This window comes from Lonchura striata, chromosome 12, assembly GCF_046129695.1.
Source record: "Lonchura striata isolate bLonStr1 chromosome 12, bLonStr1.mat, whole genome shotgun sequence".
NCBI lineage: Eukaryota > Metazoa > Chordata > Aves > Passeriformes > Estrildidae > Lonchura > Lonchura striata.
The window spans coordinates 14,567,139-14,595,099 of NC_134614.1; the positions used below are offsets into that span (position 1 = coordinate 14,567,139).

Genomic DNA, 27,961 nt, shown 5'->3' on the forward strand with positions numbered 1-27,961 from the left:
GTGTTTGAATGCACACTCAGATATTGAAATTCAGAGGAAATGACTGAGGACACCTTTTTGATTTAGCTGCAAGCATTATGTAGAGAACTGTAATAACAATCATGGGGAGATTTAATCTAATCAAACATTCAGGTACATCTAGACACATAAATCAGAGATGGAATTCAAGCCACTTTAAACTAGTTAATATCTCCCCTGGATCCAGAAGTCTCTGTCTCTGTATTGGGTTCTGAAAACCCAAATAACCCTTAAAATTCTAGCCCAGTGCACTCTGACATAAAAGACTCAAGAAAAAACATCCTAAGCTAATTTCTGTCCCTTTAGATAAATGGTAGACTTGACATTTTGGTTTATGTTATTTTGGAATGTGTATTCATTGTTGTCCTTTCAACTTTCCTAAGTTCAGAGGTAGATGTTGTAAGATAATTAGGACTGTATGACTTTCAAATAATTTCTGAATCTGTTCCATCTGTGGTATAAATCCAAGATTCAGCTACACTATATGATACTATCAGATTCAAATAATATAGACCCACTTAAATCATAACTGTGTGGAGAAAAGCTGTTTAGAGAGTGGCTCATCCTTACTGCAAACTGTTAAATAGACACATAGTGAAATAAAATAGATGAATAACAGACTAAATGAATGCAGCTGGTAGAAAAAGAAACATTCTGCCCATCAGAAAAGGAAAACACAATATTGTGTGGGTTACTGGCATAACCACTGTAAACTATGACTGGATATTTTTCCCACTGGTCACAAGGGAATAGAATCTTTTTGTGCCATCAATGACTTCACAGGGCAGAAGGTGAAATAGTTTTGATGAAATGCACTTCACGAGTGACTCATGTCCCAGGAGACAGAGGGTGGATGCAGCACATGATTCTCACAGATATTATCAAGTCTTTGTATAAGCAAGAATTCAAACACAGCTGTTCAAAAAATAAGAAAAGCCTTCTGCAGCTTTAACTGTCTCTAGAATCCTAGAGGAGACCTGGAAAAGACCACAAGTGGGCTGGTTTGTGTCCTCACATAAAGGTGTGATCAAGCATACCCAAACCATCCACTAGTGAAAGCTTTTTGTATGAGATTTTCCTGACAAAGAACATCCAAACCTTCAGTAGGTGTTCCAGTTTTAACATTCTGAAAGCTTTTTAGTGCCTGCCTAAATAATCTCTGCTGCAAATAAAGGTGATTCCTCCTTGTCTCCTCTTCCCCAATGATCAAAGCAAGCAGTAGATCCTCCTTCTGCAGATGTGATTGGAAGGTTTTTTCTATATCCTTCTTTAGGTTCTATTTTTTTTGTATTAACCAGAGAAGTGTGAAACCTTAGGTAGTAAAAATTTAAAATTTTACTCCCAGATCACACAAGACCAGAGTAAAGATGATCATGCTACTGTATTCATCTTTTCTGTACTTTAGACATTATAACTTAAGTCTTTCTCAAACATAAACCAAAACCCACTCCTGGAAGATCCAGGTCCCTGGATCCTTTTGTATTTTACCTAATATTTACCAATAATGATATTGTAGTGGTGAGGGGAGAGCTCACATTAATCCAGATCTCAGCCTGGAGTTTATGTAAGTGTCTAATTTTTTTGCTTGAAATACAGCAATATCCTTGTCTACAAGCAGGAGGAAAAGATCTTTGTTGTTGAGGGCTCAACACCAATGATACAGTTCCCATCAGCAAAACTACACTGCAAAAAAATCTTTGCCATTTTGCAATTCCTTGGCAGAGGAAAGGTGCTCTGCTCTCAGTCACACGGTAATGGTGACCCACAAAAAACAGGGTGTGGAAAAGATGTTACAAACACTGCACATCCAGAAATAATCTGATTCAATCCACAGGCCACATCTAATATTTAAGGTACACATGGGCAGAACAAGTCCTGAGACTGGTGTGGATGAAGTCACATCATCCACAGATTGAAAGCAGAGCAGCTTTGTTTCCTGGGCTGCTGTTAGGTAGCTAAATAAAATGCTGCAAAAAATAAAGACCTCTACAGAAACTCTTAAGCAATATGAGTTTCAGCCTCTTAATTGTTTATAATCCTCCTATGATGTATTGATCTTCTGTAGTTGACAAAAACAAACAAAAAAAAATTAATGTAGAATACAACTGTAATTGTTTGATGTGGGATAGGACCAAAATCTGAGACCATTCTTGTGCTTGGGTCTTAGAAAATACATTATTGTGTTAAGTTGCAAGTCTGCTCTTCCTACTCTGACAGAAGTCTCTTCCATTTGTAATACTCCTAACACTGCTAAAGTGATACTACATGGAGGCTAAATAATGGAGAAAATTAAAGCAAATTTCTTCATACACTTGAACCAATATTTTTCAACACCATTTTGGAGGGACTGGATGAGCTATGGCTGTTAGATAATCTATCAATGATCAGTTTATCTGTGGCTATGTCACTTCAGTCATGGCAACCCTTTCAGCTTCTGGCTTCTCCACTGAGGCTGCCAATAAGAAATGCAGCTCCGTGAGAAGCAATGTCACAGATGCCACAGTGTCATAGCAACAAATGGATACAGGAAAACTGCAGATTGTAAACCCAATGTCCAAATGGTGCATCATTCCTCATATTTTGAAATCCTACAGAGTCTCATGCATATTTCTGGTTATAAGTTTGTGAAAATACAGTGAGACCCAAAATAGGCACAGAGGATCCAATTAAAATATTCTCTGACTTCTTATTTTGGAGCAAAACAGTAATATTCTTACTGTGGGGCTTTTTTTCTTTAAACAAACCACGTACCCCCCTCAACACAAATTATCTAGACATTTCCTGTACAAACTACTGAGAATATCATGTTGGATAGGAGGAAAACTTTGAGATATCAATATAGGAGCTCTAAATAGGCAAGAAACTTCAGGACAAACATGTCTTGCTATTGACAGTAATGACTGTTGCTATTGACAGTAATGTTTTCTTGGTTTCTATTTAGCTTTCCTCAGATCAGAAAAGTAAAAGGAGACACAGAGATGTCATTCCTGACCCAACTTCAATAGCTTTGTATGGTAGCTAATGGCAAAATTCTCCTTTCTGAATATCACAGACTGCATTTTTCAAAAACTTACAAATAGTTTCCCAGACTTTTTGGGTTTTTTTTTTTTTTTTTTTTTTTAATTATTATTAATGGGGGATATTTACATGCTGTTACAAGTGAAACAACTGCCAGGACCCAGCCATCTGAATGCATCCAGTCTTGTTCTATGGTTGGATGCAACAGAACACAATCCTGTCCAAGGCAGGATGTATGAAGTTATGTGTGTCTCTACAGAGCTGCCAGGTTTAGGATCTGCTTTGATGGCCCATTTTAGGTGAGTCCAGAGGTGCTTCCAGAACAAAGTTTACAAAGCAGAAAATGCATATGGACAGAACACAGAATCTACACCAAGGTCCTTTTTGTTTGCCAAACATTTCACAATTCTCTTTCTAGCTCATGAGAAGCAAGTTCAGAAAGAGGAAAGCAAATGTGGATGAAAATGTTTTTGTATGAAGCTTTAGGGTTTGTCTTTTTACTTGTTAATTATTGGTACCTACAGTGCCAGGAAATTCTTACAAGTGGCCTCGGATGTTTCTTTTGCTTCTTTATCCTGTTTACAGAGACAAACTAGACTCCCTGTGGGCCTGATCCTCCACAATGAAGCAAATGGAAAGTTTTCCACTTACTTCAAAAGGAACAGGATCTGGTTCTAAGTAGGATTCCTTGTTTGGCATAATGGGGGTTACATAAGGTAAAACTTGCTTTTTTACATCCGTTTTCTAGGTGATCAGGCTGTTGTAACCCTTGTAAATATTATCTACCTCCTCTTCAGATGTCTTGTGCAGTTCTATTCATAATCCCCAGCTAAGTTTTCACATTATCTGATTCCAGCTGTGCCCAGAACTCAGAGATGCAAGAGGTGTTACTTTCAGGACATTTGAACAGTGGAATTTACTCATTACTCTGTGATTCAGGCACTCAATATTAAAATATTGAGTCTCATTCCCTTTTCTTCTTCCTCCATTCTTAAGACACTCCCCAAGAGTTGGTGACCTACTGTAACTCAGATGCTGCACTTCAGCCTGGCAGCTGTTACTCATGTGCAGTTTGTTACAGATTGATAATGGAGTTACTGGCATTGCAGACAAAAATAAGAGGACAGCTTGTCCCCAAAATCAACAATAATCAAGGTAGAATTCAGAAAGGAGACAATTAGCAAGCAGAATGAAATATGAACTGGGGGAGGTGAATTCAGGCAGAGAGCAGAGTTGTGTTTTGAAACTGTTACAGGCTGAGTAATATTATCTTGTTACTGTTCAAAAAGCTCTTAGGGATGTCAGTCTGAATATTCAGCTGAACACTATCACTGGTTTTTCTCCACCATTACCATCAGTGAATTTGGAACCAGCAGCAGCTCATTGACTCACTGCTATGGAATCAAAACCTACATGGGCTCAGGTGGCCCTGCCACAAGTGTCCCAGCTCTACTTATCCCCAAAAAGTTCCCACAGACTTAATTTACCAAAGCCACCAAGTATGAGCTCCCTCAGAAAACACCTGTATGTGTAGTAGTTTTCTGACATATACATGTATTAGGCCTTCTCCCAGAAAACAGCAAGTGACAGAGGAAAATAATAGCTTTTCTCATTCCTGATTAGAGCAGGAATTTGGACTGTCCATCTGCCCACAGCAGGTGCTGTAATCAGGGACTTCCTCCCAGATCACTCATTCTCTTTGCAACTTTGAAAAAGTTGAAGGAAATTTTTAGTTTGGCCTCTTACGAGTTGCATGTGCCCTCCTTAGAACTTGATATTCAAGGATTTTCTATAAACCTGCATGAATATGTCTTTTCATTTGGAGAGAGCACAGAGCCCCATTTGAACTGTAAGAGAAACAAAGCAGAACAGCAGATACTGTTTCATTTAACCATGCAAAATTACCCAGGAAGAGTCAATTCACTACAAGCAGGTAAGGGATAGCATCTGATGTCATTGCAAACTGTGGTATCCCAAATTTCTCTGGTGACATTACAGAGTGAATACAGAGTCCACAGGCAAACATTTTTTCTGAATCAGCAACAGTTGCTCTGACCTGGAAGGCTTCCAAATTTAACCTTCGTTCATTAGGAGAAAAGCCCCCAAGTAGACTGAGAGTAGCCCAGGAGAAAAAGCAACAACTGCAACTCTGAATGGAAGGACAATAGGGAAAGAAACTAAATGAGGAGAGAGAAAGCAAGAAGCTTCAGGTATTATACAGAGCTGAAGAGAGTTTAGAAAAATTTTTAAACAGCACAACAAAGAGGTGGAAAATTTTCTCTCACTTTCTGAGCTGTGGATCAGAATTCAGGTGAAAAAGCTTTGTGCAAAGATGACTAAGTATCATGTAATTTCTTGGAGATGTTGTATGAAAACAGGATAAAGTTCTACATTATGTGATACAAATCCACCAGAAGTTACAGAGCTCGATGGAAGAACTATTGGATGAAACTCATGGCTGAGTACAGCAGTTCAAGCTAAGTGGTTGGAACTGATCATCCTGGCATTAAAATCCACAAAGCTATAACCTCCTCTATGTCCTGATCCAAAGCTGCTCAGGTGGTTGATGTACAAATCAAAGCCTTTGGCAGCAACACCAGACTTTTAACAGCATGGCTGTACTGTGAGACAGATGAGGGAATTAATGCAGATTAAAAATACTGGTGCCAAGGGAAAAATCCCCCTCGGTTTAGCTTTTTTCCAAACAAGGTTTGGTTTTACAGCCCAGTTTATACATAACTCAGGGTATGATGTAAGTGATAGCATAGAAAGAAACAGTAAGGAAATGTCTCAAATTGAGATTATCCAAAAAAAGTTTACATCCTGAAGCCACAGTCTGAGAACACAGCTGCTATACCAACATACAAAAGTGGGACTCACTTTCACATGGCCATTAAAGCCAGCATGGTGGTGATTGAGCAAAGCAAAACATTTGTCTTCCTTTCCTGGACTAATTATATCCTCTAAATTCAAGTATGTCAGTTTATAAATGTCTACTTTTGCAAAACTGATTAGAAAACTTGAAGTATGAAGAAGCCAGAATATCAGCATTTAAAGCAACAGTTTTCATCCTTCAAAGCTGACAGCTGCATTAGTGACAGGAGCAACGCCAGCTCAATGCACTTGGAGAGCAGGAGTACAAGAACATAAACTATTCCAGGAGATGCCATGGGACTTCAGGCTGGTATTATGAAATGGGGAGGTTTATACAATCACACAGTTGGCCTGCCTGCATCTTTTTCTCGATCCATTCCCCACAATAACTTCGGAAGACACCATCCAGTTTCAAAAAAATTTGTGAAAGCAACTGAACTCTCAGTACAATGAATGGGAAAGAGCCTCAGAGATGAGACAGTTATCAGAGTAATGAGGAAAAGCAGAGGAAGGGAAGTGTCATAAAAATAGATTTCATAATGTATCCAAAGAACTCAAACATTGCAACATTGAGCACAGTGGAGAAGTCCACATAGGCCTTAACAATTTCTTATTTAAGGATCAGGATGTGTCAAGTGTTGCCACAGGCAATGTTGCCTAAGAAACAAAAGGACAAAGTGAAATATAGAGGTGATAAAGAAATCTCCTGGATCTTAATTTTTCATCTGCTGTACCAATACATTTATATTCATTCATATAAATCAGTGTCATAAGCTACTCAGGCTTTAGCTAAAAAACTGGCTTTTTTTCCTAATTGGTGGCATGAATCTTGCCTCTGTTGCTCACACTTTGCTTTCAGTTTCCTCCACCTGGCTTGCCAGCTCCTGATGAAGAAGGCTGAAGTATCTCTTACCTCAGGTGCTTCTTTGTAGTCAGATATCCAAAATAGGCCAATGACATTAATGCAGTGGCAATCAAAGTGTTATTATTAGTGTCCTGAAGGCACTAATAGAATTTAACAGCCCTGACCAGCCCCACCTGGGGCTGTCACCCATGCTCTCAGTCCATTGGCTTTGGGGTCCTATTTAAGTTCAGCCCTGAGCTCTGGCTGTGTCTGTTTGCATCCCTGGCCCTGCCTGCTGGGGGATGCTGGGCTCTGCTCTGGGTCTGTCCCTTCCCTCTCCACCTTTCCCTGGTGTGTGCTGTAGCTTGTCTTTCATTCTGCCCTCTGAATAGGCTTTGCATCCATGTTGTGTCTTTCTTGGCCTGTCTGTTGCTGCTCCTGAATTATTGCAGTCCCTTTCCTTTTTGTCTCTGTGGTGCCAGCTCCCTGCTCTGCCCACAGTGCCTGAGGTGGTGCCCCCTCGGTAAGGGCACAGCCTTTGCTGCTGAAAACCTCAGCCTGTACTTCTTTGGCCCTTAAAGAGCAACTGGTCCTTGTTTCTTCTTGGCATGCATCTTCTTATGAATCTTATTAATCGTCACTATCTCCATGTAAATCTAACCCTACTTTCAAGGGCATAGAAAAGTGCCAGCATAGTTCTCCTGGATCTGTACTTCTCTGATTATCTTCTCTTCCTTGGTATGATAATTGTGATCCAGTGCATCCTGAGATCTTGCATTTGGTAGAGATTGCAGTTTTCCAGCTTTTTTGGTCACACTTCAGTGAGAGAAGTGCAGACTTATTTTAGTAGTGAATAACAGCTCAGTGACACACCTGTTCTCCTTGTGCTGGTGTTGAGTGTGACTCTTATTTTCTCCTGTCTTTAAGCAGATATCCCATTTCCTATCTTATCTCACAGATTCCTGTATTTCATTCTTGCTCCTTCCTGGACTTTAGTCTCTGGCTGCCTCTCCTATCTCTTTCTAACAGAACAAATTGTCTCATTACTCATAGCCACCTCAGCTAACCTTATTTCATCTTACACTTAAATGTCTCTTCCACAGCTCAGCTTTTCCTGCACTAACCAGTCTTTCTGTGATGGCCACTTACATCCATTAATCATGTTTCTTGCATGTTCAATGTGAGCTGTTCATCTGTTCTCTTCTCCTATCTAAATCCTTCCTGTAATTCATTGTCACCTCATGTTGCACTCTCTTCTGTAGCTGTTTCACCCATTAATGCTATCTGGGATTACTCTGCATGAAAAAAATATTCCTTGGTACACATGGCAGACTACTTTCTCTTTCATTTTGCTTTATCTTTCCACCAATACCAATCAATTCTCTTTGCCTTCTTCTTAAACCTATGCCAAAAATGCTAGTACCCAAATGTAGCACTTTCTAAAAGAAGCTCCATGCCAGATTCCCTGTTTCCCTGTGCTTGCCCAATGGCTTAGAGAAAAGGGCTGAAAAGCCAAGCAGACAGCCAGCAGGAGAGCCAGTCATCCTTCCACATGGATTTGGGAGCTGTTCCATAACAGGGATCACAGGTAGGAAGCCTTTTCTCTGCCTCTGTCCTGCTCACAACATGCCACAAACTCAGTTCAAACAAACCAGTGGGCAATGAGCAAACTAACACATCTACTTTCCAAAGAATAACTCAACCTTTCCTCTCCTCTCTCACTGAATTTTCCTGTTTATTTTCCTGAATAATTGTTCATGAGTGTTCACACCATCTGTGCTGTGTACTATAAGCACAGGGTCCTGTGGAATAATGAATTTGATCATGTCATTCAAGGCTAAAATGAGATTGGATGGTTTAATTCTACCATTTCCCAGCTGCAAAGTCTCAGCATTTTTCATAAATTTTTTTTAAATATAGTGAATACAGAGTATTCTGTATTCAGAGTATTTAATGTATTTCTAAACAGTAAAATGGGCTAACTTACAGAATTTACATAGAAATACATTTCAATAAGTATTTCCTAAGAAAGTGAAGAGATCTAGGATTTTGTTCTGATCCATTTTAGAATGAGCTGTGAAGTTCAGGTCGAGTCTGACGTTTGGAGAGCTGTAAATCTATAGTTCGGGGTTAGGTTCATTTTACCTTTCCTCTGTTCTCTGCCTTCTGAAGAGCAGGCCCTGTGACCACAGGGGAGAACTTAAAGCCTGAAGTGTCAAACCCAAATAGTGAAAAACACAATGCTGTTGTATTCTCTCGGGGTCTGTGGTGTTGGGATGACCCCAAGAGTGTAAAAGTCCTTGTTTCCTAGCCCATGCAGCCAAAGAAGGAGTCTGAATGCATAGATCAGCTTCTCAAAATTGTTTATTTTTCCTTATCTATAACATTCTCTCTGACCTGTTGAGCTCTGTCTAGCAGGCCAGCCATAGCATTGTGTCTTCAGTCTCAGGCAGCATTTACATTATATACTAAAAACTATGTGTATTATGTTTATAATGTGCCAATACCTATCATTTATGTTGGACAGTGTGTCTCTACCTTAAACCAATAGAAAAGTGTCACCTTCACAGCAAGACACAGAGGACAAGAAGGAGAAGAATGCCAGGACACACCCAAATCCCTCCATCTTGACCCCTGAATCCTAGTCTAAAAAGCCCCAAATTCTACTTTTTCACTCTGTGTTAATTGAACTATCACATTACTCAGATCCTTGTGGCTTGTCATTCCTCATACAGAGTTGACATTTTTTTTCCATGGGCTAAAATCAAAGCCACAGGTGTTTTTGACTTCATGCCAAGGTCCTGTTAATGGCGAGGCTAAAGGATTGAAGTCAATTTGCACCCCAGTCAAAATGAAATTTCAGCCTGGTATTTTGTTCTGTGCAGTGGGGCAGAGCTGTGCTGTGCTCAGGATCCTCAACAGCCCACAGAGGGATGGGGGTCTAACCTCTGATTTCTGGGAATTTCCTGCTCTAGTGCCAATGTCTTGTGGCATAATAGCAGCTGCTCTTGTGATAAATGTAGTACATGACTTATGGTACCACCCTTTCCTTTCTCTCACACCCTATGCTTGATATTTCCTCCAAAACATTTATCTGTGAAATCGCTTCCCTGAGGCACTGCAAATAGATATTGGAATACTATTTATTTTTTAAAAAAACCAAATCAAAACTAGCAACAACATAAAAATTCTTTTGTAAGGCCATTCTTAATTGTGGATTGATATTACAGAACCTCATGCACCAAATCATAGTTTCTCATGGGAGTGGCTGCTATATTCCTGGTATGTAAAATTACTTGAGAGCAGAAGTAGCTTCAACCTTCTCTTTGACGAATGGACTAGCTCAGTTTGCAAGGTCTTGTTTCTGGTGTGACTACTGTGATTTGAATATTTCCAAATCTGATATGTATTTGAATATTTCCATGACTAAAAATCATTGTGTTCCAATGAAGGTAGGCAAGTACAAAGGAAGCAGGTTCTTTCTTCAAGTACTTTCTCAAGCAAATAGTCACAGAGAGAACTATTCAACCAGTCTTAGTCAAGACTTTTTGCACTTTATTTACCCACCAAACATTATGTATTGTTTTCTAGCTTAGATGGGTTTATGTACTTCAGCTCCATTCTTCAGCCAGCTTTTGCTCATTTTTGTTGAACATCTTCTAATTTCACCTAATTTATCTGGTAATAAGATGTTTAAAACTGAACATAGCATTGCAGGTACAGTTTTCTGTCCCCTCAGAATTACAGTGCTCTTAGTTTCATAACCCAAAATTTTGCTGGGCCTTTTCTACTAATCCAATTTTTATATAATCATATGTAAGTTGGCAGGCTGGTGCCTACTGTACTTAAGTTAAAATATCAGTGCCTTCCTCATAGAATGTGTGGTTTGAGGTTACTTTTCTCTGGGAGTACTGGTTGGTATTTTTCCATTTTTAATATTTTTGCTACATTTTTTAGTTGTTCTAGGGTGTTCAAGACTATTTACTCATTAATCTAATAATTTAAAGTTTCATGATTCATGGTGATTCACTTCCTTATATTTATGCTCTCTTTAGACCAGTGTTAATGTCAAATAAGACAGAGCCCAGCATGTTCTGTTAGCCTGTGCTCTCCTGTGACTTGGCCCTGATAGCCCAGAGTATATTTGACACTCTTTGCATGCTCTTGCCCTGAATTTGTAAATCAAAATGAAGACATGTGAGCTCACCTAATTTAGAGTCTATAGGTTGTTCATCAATGCTGTCGTTAAACAGCCAACTGAGAGCTAAATGGTTGCTATGTGCATTTTGTAAGGTAAAGTTCCATTTCATTAATAACTGTGAAAAGAGAGAGCTACATGTTTTAGCTCCAGGCTCTGTGGGTTTCCTAAGAGAGCCAGGCAGCTGTGTGGGAATTGTGCAGCTCTTCATGAGGCTGCTGGGAGCTCCACCTGCTCCTGGAGCTGTTTGACCACACTCTCTTTTTCCTGGTAGGTCCATGGGAAGTGTGTGTGCAGACACAACACGGCAGGAGACCACTGTGAGAAATGTGCTCCGCTCTACAACGACCAGCCTTGGAAGCCAGGAGATGGGAAAACAGGGGCACCAAATGAATGCAGAAGTAAGTGGAAAGGAGTTTACTGACCCAGGCTCTCGGGGTGAGCACTCACCATAACAGCAGGCAAAGCTCCCCGACAAAGACTTCTCTGATTTACAGAAACTGGGGATCCTACCATTACAGAAACTGGGGATCCTACCATTACAGAAACTGGGGATAAGTTGCTGGTCATTGATGGAGAAATCAGTGTGCAGGTCATTCTTCTGCACTGTGGCTAATGGGGAATGGAATTTACAAGCCAGAAATCTGGTTTTCATGTAGCTACACCCCTCCACCCCCAGCATTCCAGGTTCTAGCAGGGTTTAAAATACTGCCAGATTGGTTTGGAAAATGCTACCATGATTTCTGTGCCAGTTGTAAAAGCCTGAGGGCCGCTCTCCTGTCCTCACCAGAGTGTCGCTGTCACAACCACGCCGAGAGCTGCCACTTCGACCTGAGCGTGTGGCTGGCCTCGGGGAAGCGCAGCGGGGGAGTCTGTGACAACTGCCAGCACAACACGGAGGGACATCGGTGCCAGAGGTGCAAACCTGGCTTTTACCGGGACAGAGGGAAGCCCCTGTCTTCCCCAGAGGTCTGCAAACGTAAGTGACCCTGTTACACGAGGCAAAGGATGAATGGGGAAAGCATCGTTAAAAGAACAAAATAATTTCTATAGACTCACTCCTATAGAGGAAACTCATGAGTATTACTGTATTTTCTTTGTATTCTTTTCCTAAACTACAGGGGGTTTTGATCAAAGGTGATCATCCAGATTTTTTGTATCTATTTGTCCCCATGTTATGACACTTTTTTTGTGATAACAGTTTAAATTCTCCAAATGCATTGCCTCCTGGGGAAATGTACATTCTTCTTGTGTTTGGTTTTAAGTGAATATGGCTCATTTTCTCTTGAGGCACATTTTATTTGCCTGGGGTTTTTTTCTGTACTGCTCAAGACTGTGTGAGCCTATGTGCAAGCTGTTGTTAAATTTAATTTGATTGTGCAACATCTGTGCACATATAATGGATGCAGAAGATACAATAGGCCTGGAACTGTGCATATTCACTTGTGAACAAATACACCAGGACTCAGACTTATTTCCAGACTCTACAGCTATGTTATGGGGTGCTCTGCCCAAATTGATTGCATCATTGACACTTCAGCAGAATGTGTTAAGGTGTGTCTCAGGCACTCATGGCTGCACACAGAGGGTGTACAACCTCTGGATCAAGATATTTTGCACCCAGCTAGTCTGGCAAACAGCCTGAATCTTCCTCACTTAAAGTAAACATTTCCTGAGTATCCTGCCAGGCTTCACATGTCTGATTCTATCTCACATCTGTTTGAGAGGTTGCTATTTCCAGCAATATACTTAATTTCATTTTTCCCTTTGGATAGTTTCCTTCCCCATAGCTCAGACATCATTTGCTAGCATAGAGAACTTTATCCTCTGTTATCTGACCTCTTGCCCACTGGCATAATGAGCTTTTGAAGCTTTTCTGACCCTTTTAATGTGCTTCAATGTGATTCCTCTTAAACACTTAGGTTACTCCTGTCCCTAGGATTGTGAGTCCTGTGATATTACTTAAACTTTCTTGCCCAACATATCCAATGTTTCTGCTCTTTTGCCTTCTTCCCACTGGAATTTGGTGACAGCAGACTGCTTCCACACAACTTTTCCTTCTTTTCACAGTGCTCATCACAGAACATGGACCAGCAGACAGGGCAGAGGGTGAGCTTACCTGGCTCTCCCTGGATCCTGTAGTGTTCTATGGTGACCCCTTTCTAGTTCTGTTTGTACTCTGAGCAGATTTGCTACAGGAAAATCTTGCAATGAGAACAAATTGTTATGCCAGAAGATTAGCTTTCACTCTCATAGCACCTGAAAGAATCTCTGTATGAACTCCTGTACTGAGCAGCAGGGAGATGGTGCAGTAACCAGCATCATGTGTAATACTAGATAACTGCTGAAGTCAAGGAGCACTGGAGAGCAGCAAAGAGGAAAAAACGTTGTTTGAAAATACAGGCTATGTGTCTGGAAACCCTAGAACTGTTTGGTTAGATGAAATCAGACCTTGACTCTACGTCTGCCCCTCTTGTCTGGTCTCGTTACAGGTCTCTATGTAACCCCTGCCAATACTCTGCATAGCAAGAGAAAAAGTGTTCAGAAATTTACCTTGTTAAAAGAGCTTTATTCCTGTCGTGCCAGTGAAGCACAACAATGTTCTTTTCACCTGGGAAGGTGCTGCTGCCAGCAGAAGGCCCCCAAATGCAATTGTCTCCACTTTGAGTTGCATGCTCAGGCCTAGAGAGCTGCCATCCTGCTTTAGTCACTGAAAGTTATATGTCTTTTCTAGGCTCCTTGTTCTGTCAGTGGAGAAAAAGAGGGACCCCAGGGGAATTATTTATAGCAGTCTAAGGTAGATGCCTAAAACAGATTGACTGAATTGCCTTCTAAAGAATATCTATTTCCTTAAGAGGTACTCTGGATCACTAGCCTGCACTAGAGTTTCTTTTAGCTGAGATGAATTTAATGGGTTTGATTCAGCAGGAAAGGCAAGCACAACCCTCTCTGTGAATGATTCAAGTCAGTGGGACCTTTCCCAGGGGTGTGAAGGCATTCATGAATGCTTGCCATATCAAGATATAAGGAAAGGGCATTGCAGCCCACTTGGCTTTTACTGCAGCTGTGTGCATGATGCTTGTACCTCTGTGGCAATAGGAGGTACTCTGGATAAAACTACAGAGTTCAGAGAAAACTGGGAAGTAGGTGGTTAACTTGTGCCTTTTCTCTTTTATTTAAGGAAAATAAGAGAATTGCCACAATAAGATTTGACAAATTCCCATTATAGGTATGATCACTTTGTATGATGGAATACCTGATCACCAAACACTTCACCATGAGGATTGCAGACAGTGTGTAAGTGTGCACTTGGTGTTACAGTGCACTTCTGCAGAGAATTCTCAGGGAACACTTCACTGCTTTGGTTATTATCATCAGAAACACCAATGGAGACAGGCTTTGGTTAGAACAGACTCTGTTTGAGGGAAGCTTTTTCTTCCAGGACCATCATCAGCCAACATTAAACTGCAAAACCTTCTGCAGGATAGAGGCCCTCTTCTCTATATTTTAGGTTGAAAACTTGCATTTACAAAAAACCTCATCTGGAGTGGTCCAGGTTGTGTGACCCTAAAACAAACTCTGGTTTCTCAGTAAAAAAAGTTTCTATTTTGAGCATTGCTAACATATTAGACAATGAGACCACCAGATAGATTTTTGTCATACCTCATGTATGCCTGCTGATTATAAACTGAAGAGATGCCACTTCTGGATTAACATGTTTTTTAGGATTTAAGTGTACCAATTCCAAGGCATTATCTCACTTTGAGAAATTAATGCAAACAGTGCCAGACTAACAACACTAAATGAAAGACCCACCCAATAAGCAAGTGTTGGAAAGCAGTAATAAACTGCAAACAGCAGACTGAATGGATGGTTTTGGTGAGAGCAAACTAGTGCCCATCTTCCCATTTTAAGCTCAGAGGAAAAACTTTCAATGGGAGATGAAAATTTGACCCTTGTGTACAGTAGATACTGAGCTGGGAAAGGAAGTCTGATGAAAAAGCTGAATGAAATGCTGTGCTAATCCCTTTGAGAAAGCACGCTTGAAGAGTGCTCTGCCATCCAGAGCAAAGTCTAGGTTCAGCTGTGACATCCCCCTCAGGCTCCCACAAAGTTAACAGGACACTGCTCAGGCCCAGAAACAATCTTTAAGCATTAGTCATAATAATGAATAGCATTCTCTCTTAATCTGCTCAGAAAAAAAGTTGTATAACAATTGGATCTCCTGGCACTATCTAAACCACCCTTAGCTGACCCTCCAGTGCGAGACTGCAAAGACATTCCCTCAGAAAAAAAAATATCTGCTGAAATTTGATATGGAAGCGTGAATCTGCTATTCCTTTTTGTCTGCAGAGGTAGCTTGCCTCTGATCCCTTTGCTTCTCCTGTTCCTACCAGCTGGGATGAATGAGAGCAGGGTCATGGGCAGAGGCTTGTTTGGACACTGCTTAGATCTATATTAAAAAGAAAAAAAGGCATGAAAAGAGTCCCCGAGCAAGGCACACACCTGCCTGTTATTGGGGGTGACAACACAGGATTAAGTAGTTTGTATATAGACTTGTATGGGAGCTTTGACTCAAAAGCCTAATTGTTTCCTAACCAATGGTTAGAAAAGCTGCTGTATCCTTGGCTCTTTCCTGTGGCTTATTCCAAGGCTTAAAGGATCCTTCTGCAATGGCACCATCTTTTGTACTCACCCTTTGCTTAGCTTAAAAGTAATGCAGGCATGTAGACCCATTAAAAAGGGTCTCCAGGAAAACAAGCTTTTTTACTCAAAGAGCAAGGCTAGAAAATTAAAATGTGCCCAGATGCACATGCACACACACACGGTCTGAAAGGCTCTGCTTCTCATCCTTTTACTTCTGAGCAGAGGGAGTGAACTTTTAATTCTAATATCACAAAGACCCCATCACATCTTGGTTCAAAATCTGTCTTAATCAGCCCTGACCACACACAGAGCTGTCTATCTTATTTCCTTCCTTTAAGAAACATCATTGGAAGAGTCAATCCCTACACCTGACATACTTTAAAAATCACACTGGTTTGATCATATACTCCCAAGATGCATGTGTATATGTTTCAGACTCAAAAGACTATTTGATTTTTCATTTTGCCTGTTTTTTAAAAATCAAATAGCCAGTCTGCTCACAGCTATATCTTATGCTGTATTGTTAGACAAAAGCCTAAGACAAGATACCTCACAGGCCATTGACTTACTTGGAGTACCTGATATTTTCCATATTGTTGCAACCAATATTATATTTTGCATCTGTGTCTAATTACATGGGGAAGACAGCTGTGCTGAGGGCAGACAGATTTATCAGGGACTTGAGTGGGGATTGCAGTATGAATTATTCATTTTTCATTATTTCTTGTCTCCTCCCTTTTACAGTAGTGTTTGACAAAAACTTGGTATGGGAGTGAGACTGAAGGCAAGAGGATGCTTTGTGACACTCTGTGACCAATAGGAAACTCTATAGTAAAATTATGCTTTTTGCTAAACTACTGTCAAGGGGAGAACCAAAATAAACTGCCCAGCTCTGAGCCAGGATTGTCTGCACACCGTCCCTAACATAATTGATGATGCCTTTGATAAACAAGGCCATTGTCACATTGGCTGCTGTTTTGTTAGACAGGGAGGTGGATGGAGAGAAAATGAGGGTTTGCCAAGAGAAAAAAAAAACAAAAAATCAGTGGGAAAGGGTTGTTAAATGTTAGAAAATGTTAAAGGGTAAGGTTTTGAAAACTTGTTTTTATGTTTCTTTAATAGTGAGGTTTATTTGCAAATCCATGGTACTGTTAAACAGATAAAAACCCAGTCATCCACAGCTGCCCCTTCAGCATGTGACATGTGGGCTCTTATTTTAGGAGTTACCTTAGATGCACAACTGGGATTTTGGCTGTAATACTCTGGAAGCCAGACAATGTACCCACCCAAGCTGAAATGCTAAATAAACACAGACTGTGTAAAGAGTTTGCAAGCCACTTGTATAACTCATCTGAAAGTGTTGTACATGTATTGATTCAGCTTGCTTTCTGATGCACCAGAAGCTGTCCCAGTTTCTAACTGGAGAATATGTCCCACAGTTCATCTGGAAACATTGTTTTTACTGAACTGCAGCCCCAAAATAAAAAGGCACTTTTATTTTCTGATTCCTCATCAGCTTTCACCAGTGCTTTCAGTCACTGTGCTGTAATATTTTCCCTTAGGAATAGGGTAGGAGAAGTTCTCATCTTCCTGAATCAGGTTCCAGTCTCAGCTGGGGTAGGTAGTCTAATGATGTGAGTTACCCATCTGTTAAGTGACTCTCACTGATGAAACCCAAAAACTAGAAATAAGAGGGAGAAAGGCAGACCCAGAGGTTGCAGAAATCTAAGGTATTTTAAGAGAAAACTCCACAGGCAGATCCTATATATAGTAATATTACAGAAAACAAACCTGGATTCAAGTAACCCTGGTGCTGGCAAACTCTTACTCCTTGTGTCTCAAACCTGTCTGCAATGAAGGAAGGGTGTTCCCCATCCTTATCTCCAAATCCATGACATCCATTGTTTTCAGTGACTGACAAACTGAGTCTCTTTTTTAAGGTGATGTAGTCAGCCCTGCAAAAACGGAGTGGGGGCTTGAAATCAAGTTTAGCAGCAAAAAATCAGACCTTGCCTTTGAACCTGTCAGGGCTAATGAGCACTTCAGTGTTCCACCTGCTCTCCAGAGCTGACAGCCCAAGCCCTGGGTTTGCTCCCAGAGTCGAGGCTGCTTTGTGGCAAGCAGGCCAGGCTGCTGCCCGGCGCCAGCCCGCCCATTGTGCCCAGCACATTGCCCGTGACAGCACGTGGCTTTTCTGTCCCTAGGCTGTGGTGCCAGAGTCCCCCGAGCACAACGGGCCCAGATCCACCCGCAGCAGTGTAATAATACTATTAAAATTATTTGGCATAAAGAACATTATTTGGCATAAAGAGCACAGGGCGTGGGGAAAAAAAAACTATATGGTAAGCAGATCATAAGAGAAATGCCCTTTAAACAAAATTGCTCGCCCTTCTTCTTGTGTTATTTTCAAAAGGTATTTTCTTTTCCTGAGTTTCAAATATGAGGTTGCAGATGAAAGTGAATTTGTCCCTGCTACAAATTAAACTCTCTTTAATCATATATTTGCCCCTTTTCCCTTCAAAAGTGATGTGTGGGATCAGAGTGTTCATTTGGTCTTTTATCTGTGAGCTCATGAAGAAAAGTAGTTTGATCAGAAACAATGATGGGCAAACTTCAAAAGCTGTGGAGATCATGCTTGGTCCAAATAAGCATCCAAAACGGCTGGCCTCTGATCCAAGCTATCTAAACACCTTGGGTGTCCAACATTAAACTGAAAATCTCTGTAAAAGCAGGCCTTACCCACACAATTTTTATTTCTGTCCTCTTCCAGATGGATGAAGTAGTGATGCATTACCTTTTCAGTCTGCTACAAGTGAAAGTCAGGGCATGCTGCTTTCTTAATACAAAAGAGAGCTGAAATATGAAGGCCTGGAGTTCATCTCAGTTCTCATTTTGATCAAATTTGTGTGAACATCACAGTGGGTTTGTTTACTGCTTGTATTTTACTTCTGCAGAGCTGTTGGCATGAGGCTTGACCATCCCAGCCAGGTTCTGCCCTGATGGAGAGGAGTCAACTGTGCTGGCTTGCACCTCTCTGTGTATCCCTCCCTGATGCTGTCACATCAGGAATGTACCAGTGGGGTGGGATGATGACAATTTATTGTCCATGCAGGAAGAGATGTGCAAAGGAGCTATAACTATCTGTTTCCTGCCAAATTGCCTTGAGTTGCTAGGCTGGTGTGAAACTGGCAACAGTATTTGAAAGATTTGGAGGTTTTTCCTCCTATTTGCTCATCTTTAGCTACATGTAAAATACATCTAGTAAGTTTAGAAGTCTTTCATTCTGTTAGTCTTCCTTGAAAAGATCTGCTCATACATTTGTAAAAAAAAAAATTATCAGCTTCTTCGAGCACATACAGTATTGCATTGTGTGATGTTTAGCACTTCAGAAAGGAACTGAAGGAAATTTGTGCATTCTTTGGAGGCAGAAATTGAAAATAAGTTTCAGGTCATCTGAACAACCTGTATCCACCCCAGAGGAAACAGTAGTTTTATGATCTCTGTGTTTACACAAAAGGCAATGTAGGCAATAGCTATAAATCTTTTCCTTGTCCTTGCTAGTGAAACTTTCTGCAAAACACTTTTAAAGTGAATTACCTTCAAACCCCTTTAAAAATAAATATACAGAGGAGGCTTTCTGGTATCACTTGAAAACCCTGTGTGGTCATGATTTGTGTAGTGGGGAAGAGCACAAATGCTCAGTATTTCATGCACAAATGGTCACAGTTGTACTTGATTTGCTTTGTCTAACAAATTAAAAAGAAAAAAATTGCAAATGTAGGCTGAAATACAATGCTTACTACTTCTGACTTAAAACTACTGAGCATGAGGAAGGCGGTACAAGCTTATCAGCCTTGCAAAAATGGCACTTAATTTGAATTGCCTCTTGCTGTGTGTCCACAGCCTGTGCCTGCCAGCCCCTGGGTTCAGCCAACGCCACGTTCAGCAGCAGCTGGAGATGCCACCCCCGGACAGGATTCTGCTACTGCAAACCAGGAGTGGCAGGTCCCAGCTGTGACAGGTGCCTCGTGGGCTACTGGGGCTTTGGAGAAAGTGGCTGTCGCCCCTGTGACTGCGCCAGAGACTGTGACCAGCACACTGGGACGTGTTTCAACAGGTAAAGCCCTGCTCTGGGTTCACTCGGAGATGGGACTCTAAGAAATGAAACCAATTCTGCAGCAATAACAAAAAATTGCAGGGTGCACAATCATTTGAAAAGGTGGCTGTAAATCATAAAAGGTTTTATGATTTAAAAGGTGTGCCGCATTATCGAAGGCAATCTTGGACAGATGAATCTTTGCAGTAATAACAGGCATTTTCACAACCCCATGGTACTATGTGCAGGGTCTTTAAATACATCTTTACTTCAGAAATAGATGGAAGAGTCTGAAGAATCTGCTTCTCATCTGTGCCCAGGGGAAAATGATTTGCTGAGCAATTACAGTTCTACAGCAATTGCAGCTGTCCTCAGGTCCCAGTGAAATCAACACGTGGTCACTAAGTTACATAATTCCCCCAAAACAAACAAACGTAAGCAAAAAAGGCCCAATTTATAGGTACTTTAAAAAATGCTAAGCCAGCAGGGGGAGGCCTAAATAGAAGCCTAGACCTTGTGATCTCTGCGTGGCATGAAGTTCTGCTCACATTTGCACTCCCAATCTGAAGAAAGCAAGCTCATCAGTCTGGGCACAGCCAAAGCCAGCTGTTTGTTTGTTTGTTTGTGGGTTTGTTTCCCTCCCCTGTGGTGCCCTAATGCAGTGCTGTGGTTTGTGTGTCCCCCAGCTATGACAGTGAGCCCTTCTTTCACATCCCCATCGGGGGACGAATCCCCGACCTCGTCCAAGCGCCAGCCAACGAGAGCGAGGAGGAGTGGAAGTGGAACGATCACGAGCAGGGATTTTCTGCACTGAGGCACCCAGGTACAGCGCAGAGTTTGGGAATATTTAGTTCCAGTTCTTTCAACCCACCACCCTGACTGGGTCTGCTCCCCCCATCTCCAGCTTGTTTGTAGTATGTAAATAGTTTTCAGTTTTGTCTGCCCTGTAAAGATCAGCACTTGGCAGAGGTATCAGTGCCACCTACTGCATAACTTGACTTTTCTGAGATGGATATTGCCTTAATACCAGGAAGCGTCAGCACTTCTTAGGTTATGGGATCAAACAAAGGTCTCATTAATTACATGATTTACAGCTGGATCTGATTCTTACAAATCTCTTCATTAGGGTGAGATTATTAACTGAACAATAGACCTCATGTGGGCTGCATTTTACTTGACAGGGTTGATCAGATTTCAGAGTAATTATTTTATCATATAACAAGAAACACATTTGTAAATCACTGAGCTCACTCTCCAACTTATTCATAAGGTTCATATAGATTACGGCAACTATAGACATCTAACTTCATAACTGTTGATTATTTGCTCTTCTTTTCTCTCTCATGTCCTGGCTCTTCTCCAACCTTTTGTGTTCTTGGGTTTCCCTGCTAGAAAAGTGTGTGTGCAAAGAAAAGGTTCTCGGAAGCGTCAGTGACTTCTGCCAAATGAAATATGCCTATGGTAAGTGGGTGACATGCCCCCAAGCTATGATCATTTCACAATCTTCCTGCTATGCATATTGTTAGCTGATAGCTATGAAAAATGACAGGCTTGGTTAAGTCCTGAGAGGTAGGATTTCTTCTGCCTTTTTTGTCTAGCGACATGCCCAACTTCTGATCAGAACTTAAAAGTGTTTTTCATGCAAAACTCTGTGGTGTTTCCTTCCCACCCAGTTAATTTCCTTCTTTATAGCACAAGGGGTGCTGGAATAATACTCAGTGGAATGATTGGCCTCTACATCAAGAAAAAAATGATAAAAAAACCTCACATCTGAAATTCCCTTGCTTTTACAGTCATTATGCAGGTTCCAATAGCCATGCTCATTTACCAAGGATGTATTTAAAACTCTTGTTTATGAACACCTGGCTCATGCCATCACACGAAGCAAGAGAGGAAAGCTCTGGGATCCAGAGTCATGCCAAAAGGTTATGGGATCCTACTAAATTAAAAGGAACAGAAATGTATCATGGCAACCAGGTGTTGGACGACAAAACAAAAATAGTTCTTCTGGTTTGTGGTGCAATCAATAGAATTTTATGTGACATGCCTGATAGGAAACTTCTTGACTTCCTTCCTGTAGACAGTCCCTTCTCACAGGACAGAGTTTTTGAAAGGCCAGTGTTAAAGCAAAACACTAAAGTTTTCAAACTGGAAATATAACATGTAGAATAAGTGCTTGAAATCAGACTGGTAGCTGCTGGTTGGGGTTTTTCGCCCTTCCTTTGTATATATACAAGTGCTTTCCTTGAATTTCCAAGTGTTTGACATCAGTCCATTAAAAAATAACTGCTAAATAACATGGCAAAATGATGTTAACTACTTAAAAAGAAAAATCCAGTTTTTATTCCCCAGATTTATTTAAAAGATCCATCAGTGAAGTAGACAAGCACTGTACTTTCTGTACAACTGCACTTCAGGGGATTTTTTGTGTCTCCTTTCAAGGTGTTAAAATTTTACCTTTTAGCAGCATTAACCAAAATTCATTTAGAAATTCATTGTTGGTATCTATTTGGATATGTTTTCTGGCAGTAATAAAAGCAAGAATCCTGTCTGCTCATGACAAAGGGACCCATGCAGAAGTTGTTGTGAAAGTGAAGAAGGTCCTGAAATCAAGCAAAGTGAAAATTGCTCGGAGCAACAGAAGCATTTACCCAGAATCCTGGACCAACAGGGGCTGTACATGTCCCATTCTCAATCCTGGTAAGGACAAAATACTCACTGGGGGTTTTGCTTCCCCTGTAGACAGTGCTTAGGAACATCAGCTGTGATCAGCCTTTCTGGGGCAGCATCCTTTGATTCATCCCCTCCAAAGCATGTTTGCTTTCCAGCTCAGTGTTCAAGGAGGGTGGTAAAGGCAGGAGGGGGGCAAAGGCATAAGCAGCAGCTGCCAAATCCCAGATCTGTGTGCAGAACCTCACTGGAATGAAATCAATTTGTAGTTGTAACCCCTGAGCACAGCCCTGACACCTGTGAATCTGTGTGCCCAGGAGCCAGCAGTGATAGTATGCACATGGATTTATACACATAAGATGGCACATACATAAGCTGGATGACACTGGCAAAGGTGCTGTATGCCAGATCCACATGAAATAGAGAAATTCTGGTTTGGTTCTTTCTTATTCTATTTGCTAACTAAGGGTTTTCCCATTTTCTTTTTTTTCTTTTTTTTTTTTTCTTTTTTTCTTTTTTTTTTAACTAGGTACTGACTACCTAATAGCAGGCCAAGAGGACTCAAGGACTGGCAAACTCCTTGTGAACATGAACAGCCTGGTGAAACCCTGGAAGGCACATTTGGGAAAACAAGTATCAGATATTCTTCGAACTGGATGCAAATGATTTCTGCTTCAGAAATTACAGTGCTGGACTTTGCCTTTTAGTAACACTGCAGTGAAAGGTGTAGTTAGTTCAAGCATTCCCATTCAACATGCTCCTAGCTGAAGCAAGGAAAGCAGACTTGCCATCCCTCTTTTCATGTACTTAGACAGGAAACTCGGGACATGACTACTTTAAAAAAAAATTCACAGCCTTATCATACAAAATTACCTAGTGCATCATATATAGATCACAAGTCAGTTCTTCACTTGAGCCTGATTCCAGCCAGAATCATTTTACAAGGCAAAACTAAAGATATGGACTAGTGTTTCTATACTCCAGGTCAGAGTCTGATATTAATATGTATAAACTGCTTTCATAATACATTCATTACTGGAATGTAATTTTCTTTATAAATGACCACTAAAAGGCAGCAATTTCTTTCAGCTTCACAAGTGGCATAATACTAAATAAGCATAAAAGAGAGCTCAAACTGACTTACCATCAGACTGCAATTATGCCAATATAATAGGCTGCTTTCTAGGGGACAATATTATCCCACTGCCTACCTGAAACAAACATGTGGCTTATCTTGGGACAGTGTTCTTTAGAGATGTGCACTGCTATCATCAATGCTTAGTGCTGAGCTCTGCTGCAGAAACCACCTTGGCTCAAACTCCATTCCAAATGCAGCTCTGTGCTGTCGTACTTAGTCTGCAACACCACAAAGGTTTCAAAGCACTCACTGCAAATAAACCTTAATTACAGGAAAAAGCCAAAGCGTGAGGAACTAGCAGCTGCTCTAATGTGGAAATTGTGACACTACAAAAGCCACAAAGCAGAAACAGGAGGTAAATGGACTGGCTGGAGCATGTATCAAATGAGGTAAGCTGCAGTTCTGGGAGAGCAACCTGGCTGTTCCAACTGTGCTCAAGACCACTTGCCTTCGATTGCACTTAGTGCTTTCATTGTGCTTTATTTCTCTTGGTCACACTTCAGGGTAAGATGCTGAAACTCTGCTTCCTTCCCATAGTGCCTGAGGATTATTCCTCCCTCTGCAAAAGCACAGGAGTGATAACATCAGCACTCCAGGTAAAATTAGTTCTGCTCTGCAAAAACATTATTTCTAAATCAATTTTACCCTATAGTAATCAAGAGGTAGCTACTTAAATCCTTCCCTAACACAGAATTTTGAGGAAATTGAAGTTTGAGACGTGTCCCCCGTTTAAGGACTCATAACCAAATGAAGTTGGTTGGAGCACTCTCTCTTCAACTAAACAAAAATCACAATGAATCAATCTATATTCTTTCAGGGATTTACAGAGAAAGAGAAGCATACATGCTACTTTAGCATGTTTCAATTCTATGTCTAATTTTTAATGCTCCTAGGGAAGAGATGTTTTCATTTAGCACTGTCTGACTGGTAAGTGGTACACCAGAAACCCTAATACTAATGCAGAACAATGGAAATCCAGCCTACAAGTTATGACATTGTTTTGTTCTCTACCAATGAGAATTCAGCCACTTCCATTCTATTAACTGCTATTTTACTTTGAATTTCACAGATTGAACACCAGAGATACCTTTAGCTCATTTGGAAACGGATGACAGGCAAAAAAAGGGAAAAAAAAAGAAAAGCTTTTTTTTAGGGAAAAAATGCTCCAATTTGTTTCCCAACAAGATATAAACAGTGTTTCTAGTGTTTTTTCCTTCCCATTTTTCAGGAAATTTCCCTTCCTCCATTGCTTTCCCCCTTTCACTTCTTAATTTATTTGTTGTTACCTAAACTGGTATCCAACAATGTGGCATCTCCAACAAGCTATTTAATTAATGCAATAAAACACTTTTTAACCAAGGCATTTGGCAGAATTTGAAATCTCAGCCTTATGAAATTAGGCGCCCAGCAACTGCTTTCTTTACTGTCTCCAGAAATTGTCTCACAACAAAAAGATTAACTAGTTCTCTTTCAAATACCAATAAAGACCTGTACATGAATTTACAGTCTGATCTCAAAGGGCCTCTCACAAGAAATGAAATTCAAGCGTAGGTTTAGAATTAAACTAAGGAACGTGCTTTTCAACAGAGGCCGTTTTACCTGTAGGGGATCTTATTTAATGACAATGAGGATATTCCATGTTGGTTTATAGTCAGCACTGTATTAAAGCAAACACCTCTATTCTACTTTTTGTGCCAGACTGGTGGTTTTGTGGGGAGGGTAAGCATCTGCATAGCTCTCTTCTGTGAATAAAAGTTATTTTTTGACACATTCATTTACTAGCATTACTAGCTACTGCTAGTAGAAATGTAACTTGGAATCACAGATTATGTTTTCCATACAGCATCGTACGAAGGGAATGATGTGCTGTGAGGGGAACTGTAAGGAACCTGTAACACTCAGAAACAAGTAACTGGACATGTCATCTAGGGTACAACAAATCCTGTATTAACCTACCCTTCACATTGCTGTGCCATCTGTGTTAATCTGCACTGTGGAATCACCACAAATCCTCCTGTGCTCGTTGGTTTGGCCCTCCTGAACTGTCTGCTCACAGATCATCAATATTGATTTAAAATAAGCCATTGTAAAAAACAAACATTGGTGCTATAATCATTGCTGAACTCCTCTACTCTTCCTCTGTTTGGGTGTGTCTTCTCTTGGCTCCACCATCACCAACAAAACATCAGCTCCAGAGGGGTTAAAAGCAATTGGAAAACAACTGCAGACAGGCTCCTGTTCAACAAAATGAAATCATGTCCAGTGAAGAGAGCTGACTAGGAATAAATGACAAACTGCTGGTAGCTTCTTTACATTGTCCACACTAACACTGACAGAATTTTAATGAGGTAAAACAAGAGTCCAGAAGCACACAAATTCCCTTTTTTACTTCCCTAGGAATAAGTAGGTTCATTGACGTGTGATCAGATACACAGGAGCCATTGCTGTCAGGTTAACAAGGACACTCTCAGTCAGAACTGCACAGGATATAGATCTCGTTTCCAAAACAGCCCTGCCACATCCCCAGATCTAGTAACCCCTACAATGGCCTGCAAGATAAATGTCTCCTCCTAGCCACCATTTTGTTCATCATTCCTTTTGCAAGGAGGAAGGGAAAAAAAAAGGGGTTTTTTTGCACCTGAAGCAAGGCCGTATCTCTAGGAAAGTTACTACACACAATTGAAGTCAGTTCTCTGCAATGCCCTCAGGCTGTACTACAGAGAACAGCAGAAAAAAAAGTGAGCAACTTTTAATTCTGAAAATGCAATTTTGTCTAATTTTAACTATTTTTCAGTCCTCTTTTACATTTTAGAATGTATGTTTTGATAAAGGATCATCTAAAAGAGACAGGTTTTAGAGGCAATCATTATCAACATCAGGATATGTAATACATGCACCACTGATTCAAGTTTAAGTGGATTGCACGAACCATCCCATCCTAACAAGGAAGTTATCACAAGTTATAGATGAATTTGTGGCCTGCATCATGCAGGAATTGCATAGCTGTTAACAGTCCATCCAGCTTTCAAAAGCAGAGATTGTTTCACCACTGTACCAGAGGAGGACAAGGGTGTGCAAAATTGAAGAATGGTTAAAACTGAAAATCTGGAGTATTTCACAGCAATATGAGACAAGGGAGTATTTTGGCAGCAATGGTAGGTCTGTAGGGAGAATACAATTAAAATAATGTCTTTGTAATCTAAAAACTAAACAGAGAAAATTCAACTGGAATTCTATCTATATGTAACTGTTTGGGCTAAGTAACTTGTATTGGAAAGATATTCTGATACATCTAGAAGTGCTTCATGTATTGTTAACAGATTATTTTAGCTGAACTTTTATAAACATTTAATCACACTCAGCACATCAGCTTTTAAAGGCCAAAGATCAACTAAAGGCACAGAATTAAAGAACAATTCTTGAACAATTCTTTCACAATGAAAGGTTTCTTTATCTCCCAAGGACTACTTGTGACTTCACACAGCAGCACCTATGACTTGACAAAATCACCTGGTAACATAAAATCGGTATGAAATGGCTCTATAAACACAATTGCTCAAGCCCATTTGAATCTACTACTTTCTCTCCAAGAACCAGTAGCTCAGTGATGGCAGACAGAAAAACAAGGTATTATTTATAAAATAAATATATAAAATAAGAAACACATTAAAACAAGACATATGCAGCTCTAAGTTTTGTATCCACACAATAAAAATGCAACTTACCATCTGCTTATTTCACAAGCTTGTCATATATTGCCAAGGATCATTTATCATCTTTATTATATACTAGAATAACCACTAATTGATTTTAGATTTAAAATTGGGGCACGTAACTATAGAAGAAAAATCACACAAATGAAGCAATGCTGGGAAACAGAAACAAGGAGTTACATTATTTATGCATTCAAAACTGCATGAGTTTACATAGCAAAAAAAAAAAAAAATTCCACAAAGAATTATTTAGGATTAAAGCTATGACTTCCTTTCTCAAAACACTTCAAACACATCACACAGTGCTCTTCACAGTTTCTGGTGTAAGATCCTTACATATTTCATATTTGTACTGCAGCACAACAGGTTACCAAGCCACAACAGTCAGAAAGAAGCAAATCCATCCTAAACACACCTTCCAATGTGTCAGATTATCCCCCAAGTTCCCTCTGTCAGTATTAGGTGCACATCTCTACACCCACTGTAGGCCAAGATTCGCACATTTTATGTTTTCTACACAGGTGCTACAAATACAGTTGCAGAGGATAAACACAAACACTTTAGAGCACAAAGGCAATGTGTGAAAGAAAAGCACGGCAAGAATGAAAAAGGCAACTTGTCAGAACAAAGCACGCCTTGAAAAACAGCTCTTGCTTCCTCACAGACAGTGCACTAGATTTCTGTTTGAACAACCAGAAGCTTGGGTGCATGTGATTTTTTTTAAATTTGGTGCCCAGTGTTCATC

General features: G+C 40.4%; 1 protein-coding gene across 1 annotated transcript in view; it reads left to right on the plus strand.

Annotated features, from left to right (window-relative positions):
• The window catches only part of LOC110470690 (netrin-4), a 46,407-nt gene extending 21,219 nt beyond the window's left edge, over positions 1-25,188 (plus strand). Inside the window, exons 4-10 of the mRNA XM_021530547.3 lie at positions 11,227-11,353; positions 11,743-11,931; positions 19,503-19,716; positions 20,382-20,518; positions 21,088-21,156; positions 22,225-22,395; positions 22,895-25,188. Of these exons, the coding sequence (XP_021386222.1) occupies positions 11,227-11,353; positions 11,743-11,931; positions 19,503-19,716; positions 20,382-20,518; positions 21,088-21,156; positions 22,225-22,395; positions 22,895-23,031 (1,044 nt within the window). The 3' untranslated portion in view covers positions 23,032-25,188. The remainder of the gene's footprint in view (positions 1-11,226; positions 11,354-11,742; positions 11,932-19,502; positions 19,717-20,381; positions 20,519-21,087; positions 21,157-22,224; positions 22,396-22,894) is intronic.
• The last annotated feature ends 2,773 nt before the right edge of the window (positions 25,189-27,961 follow it).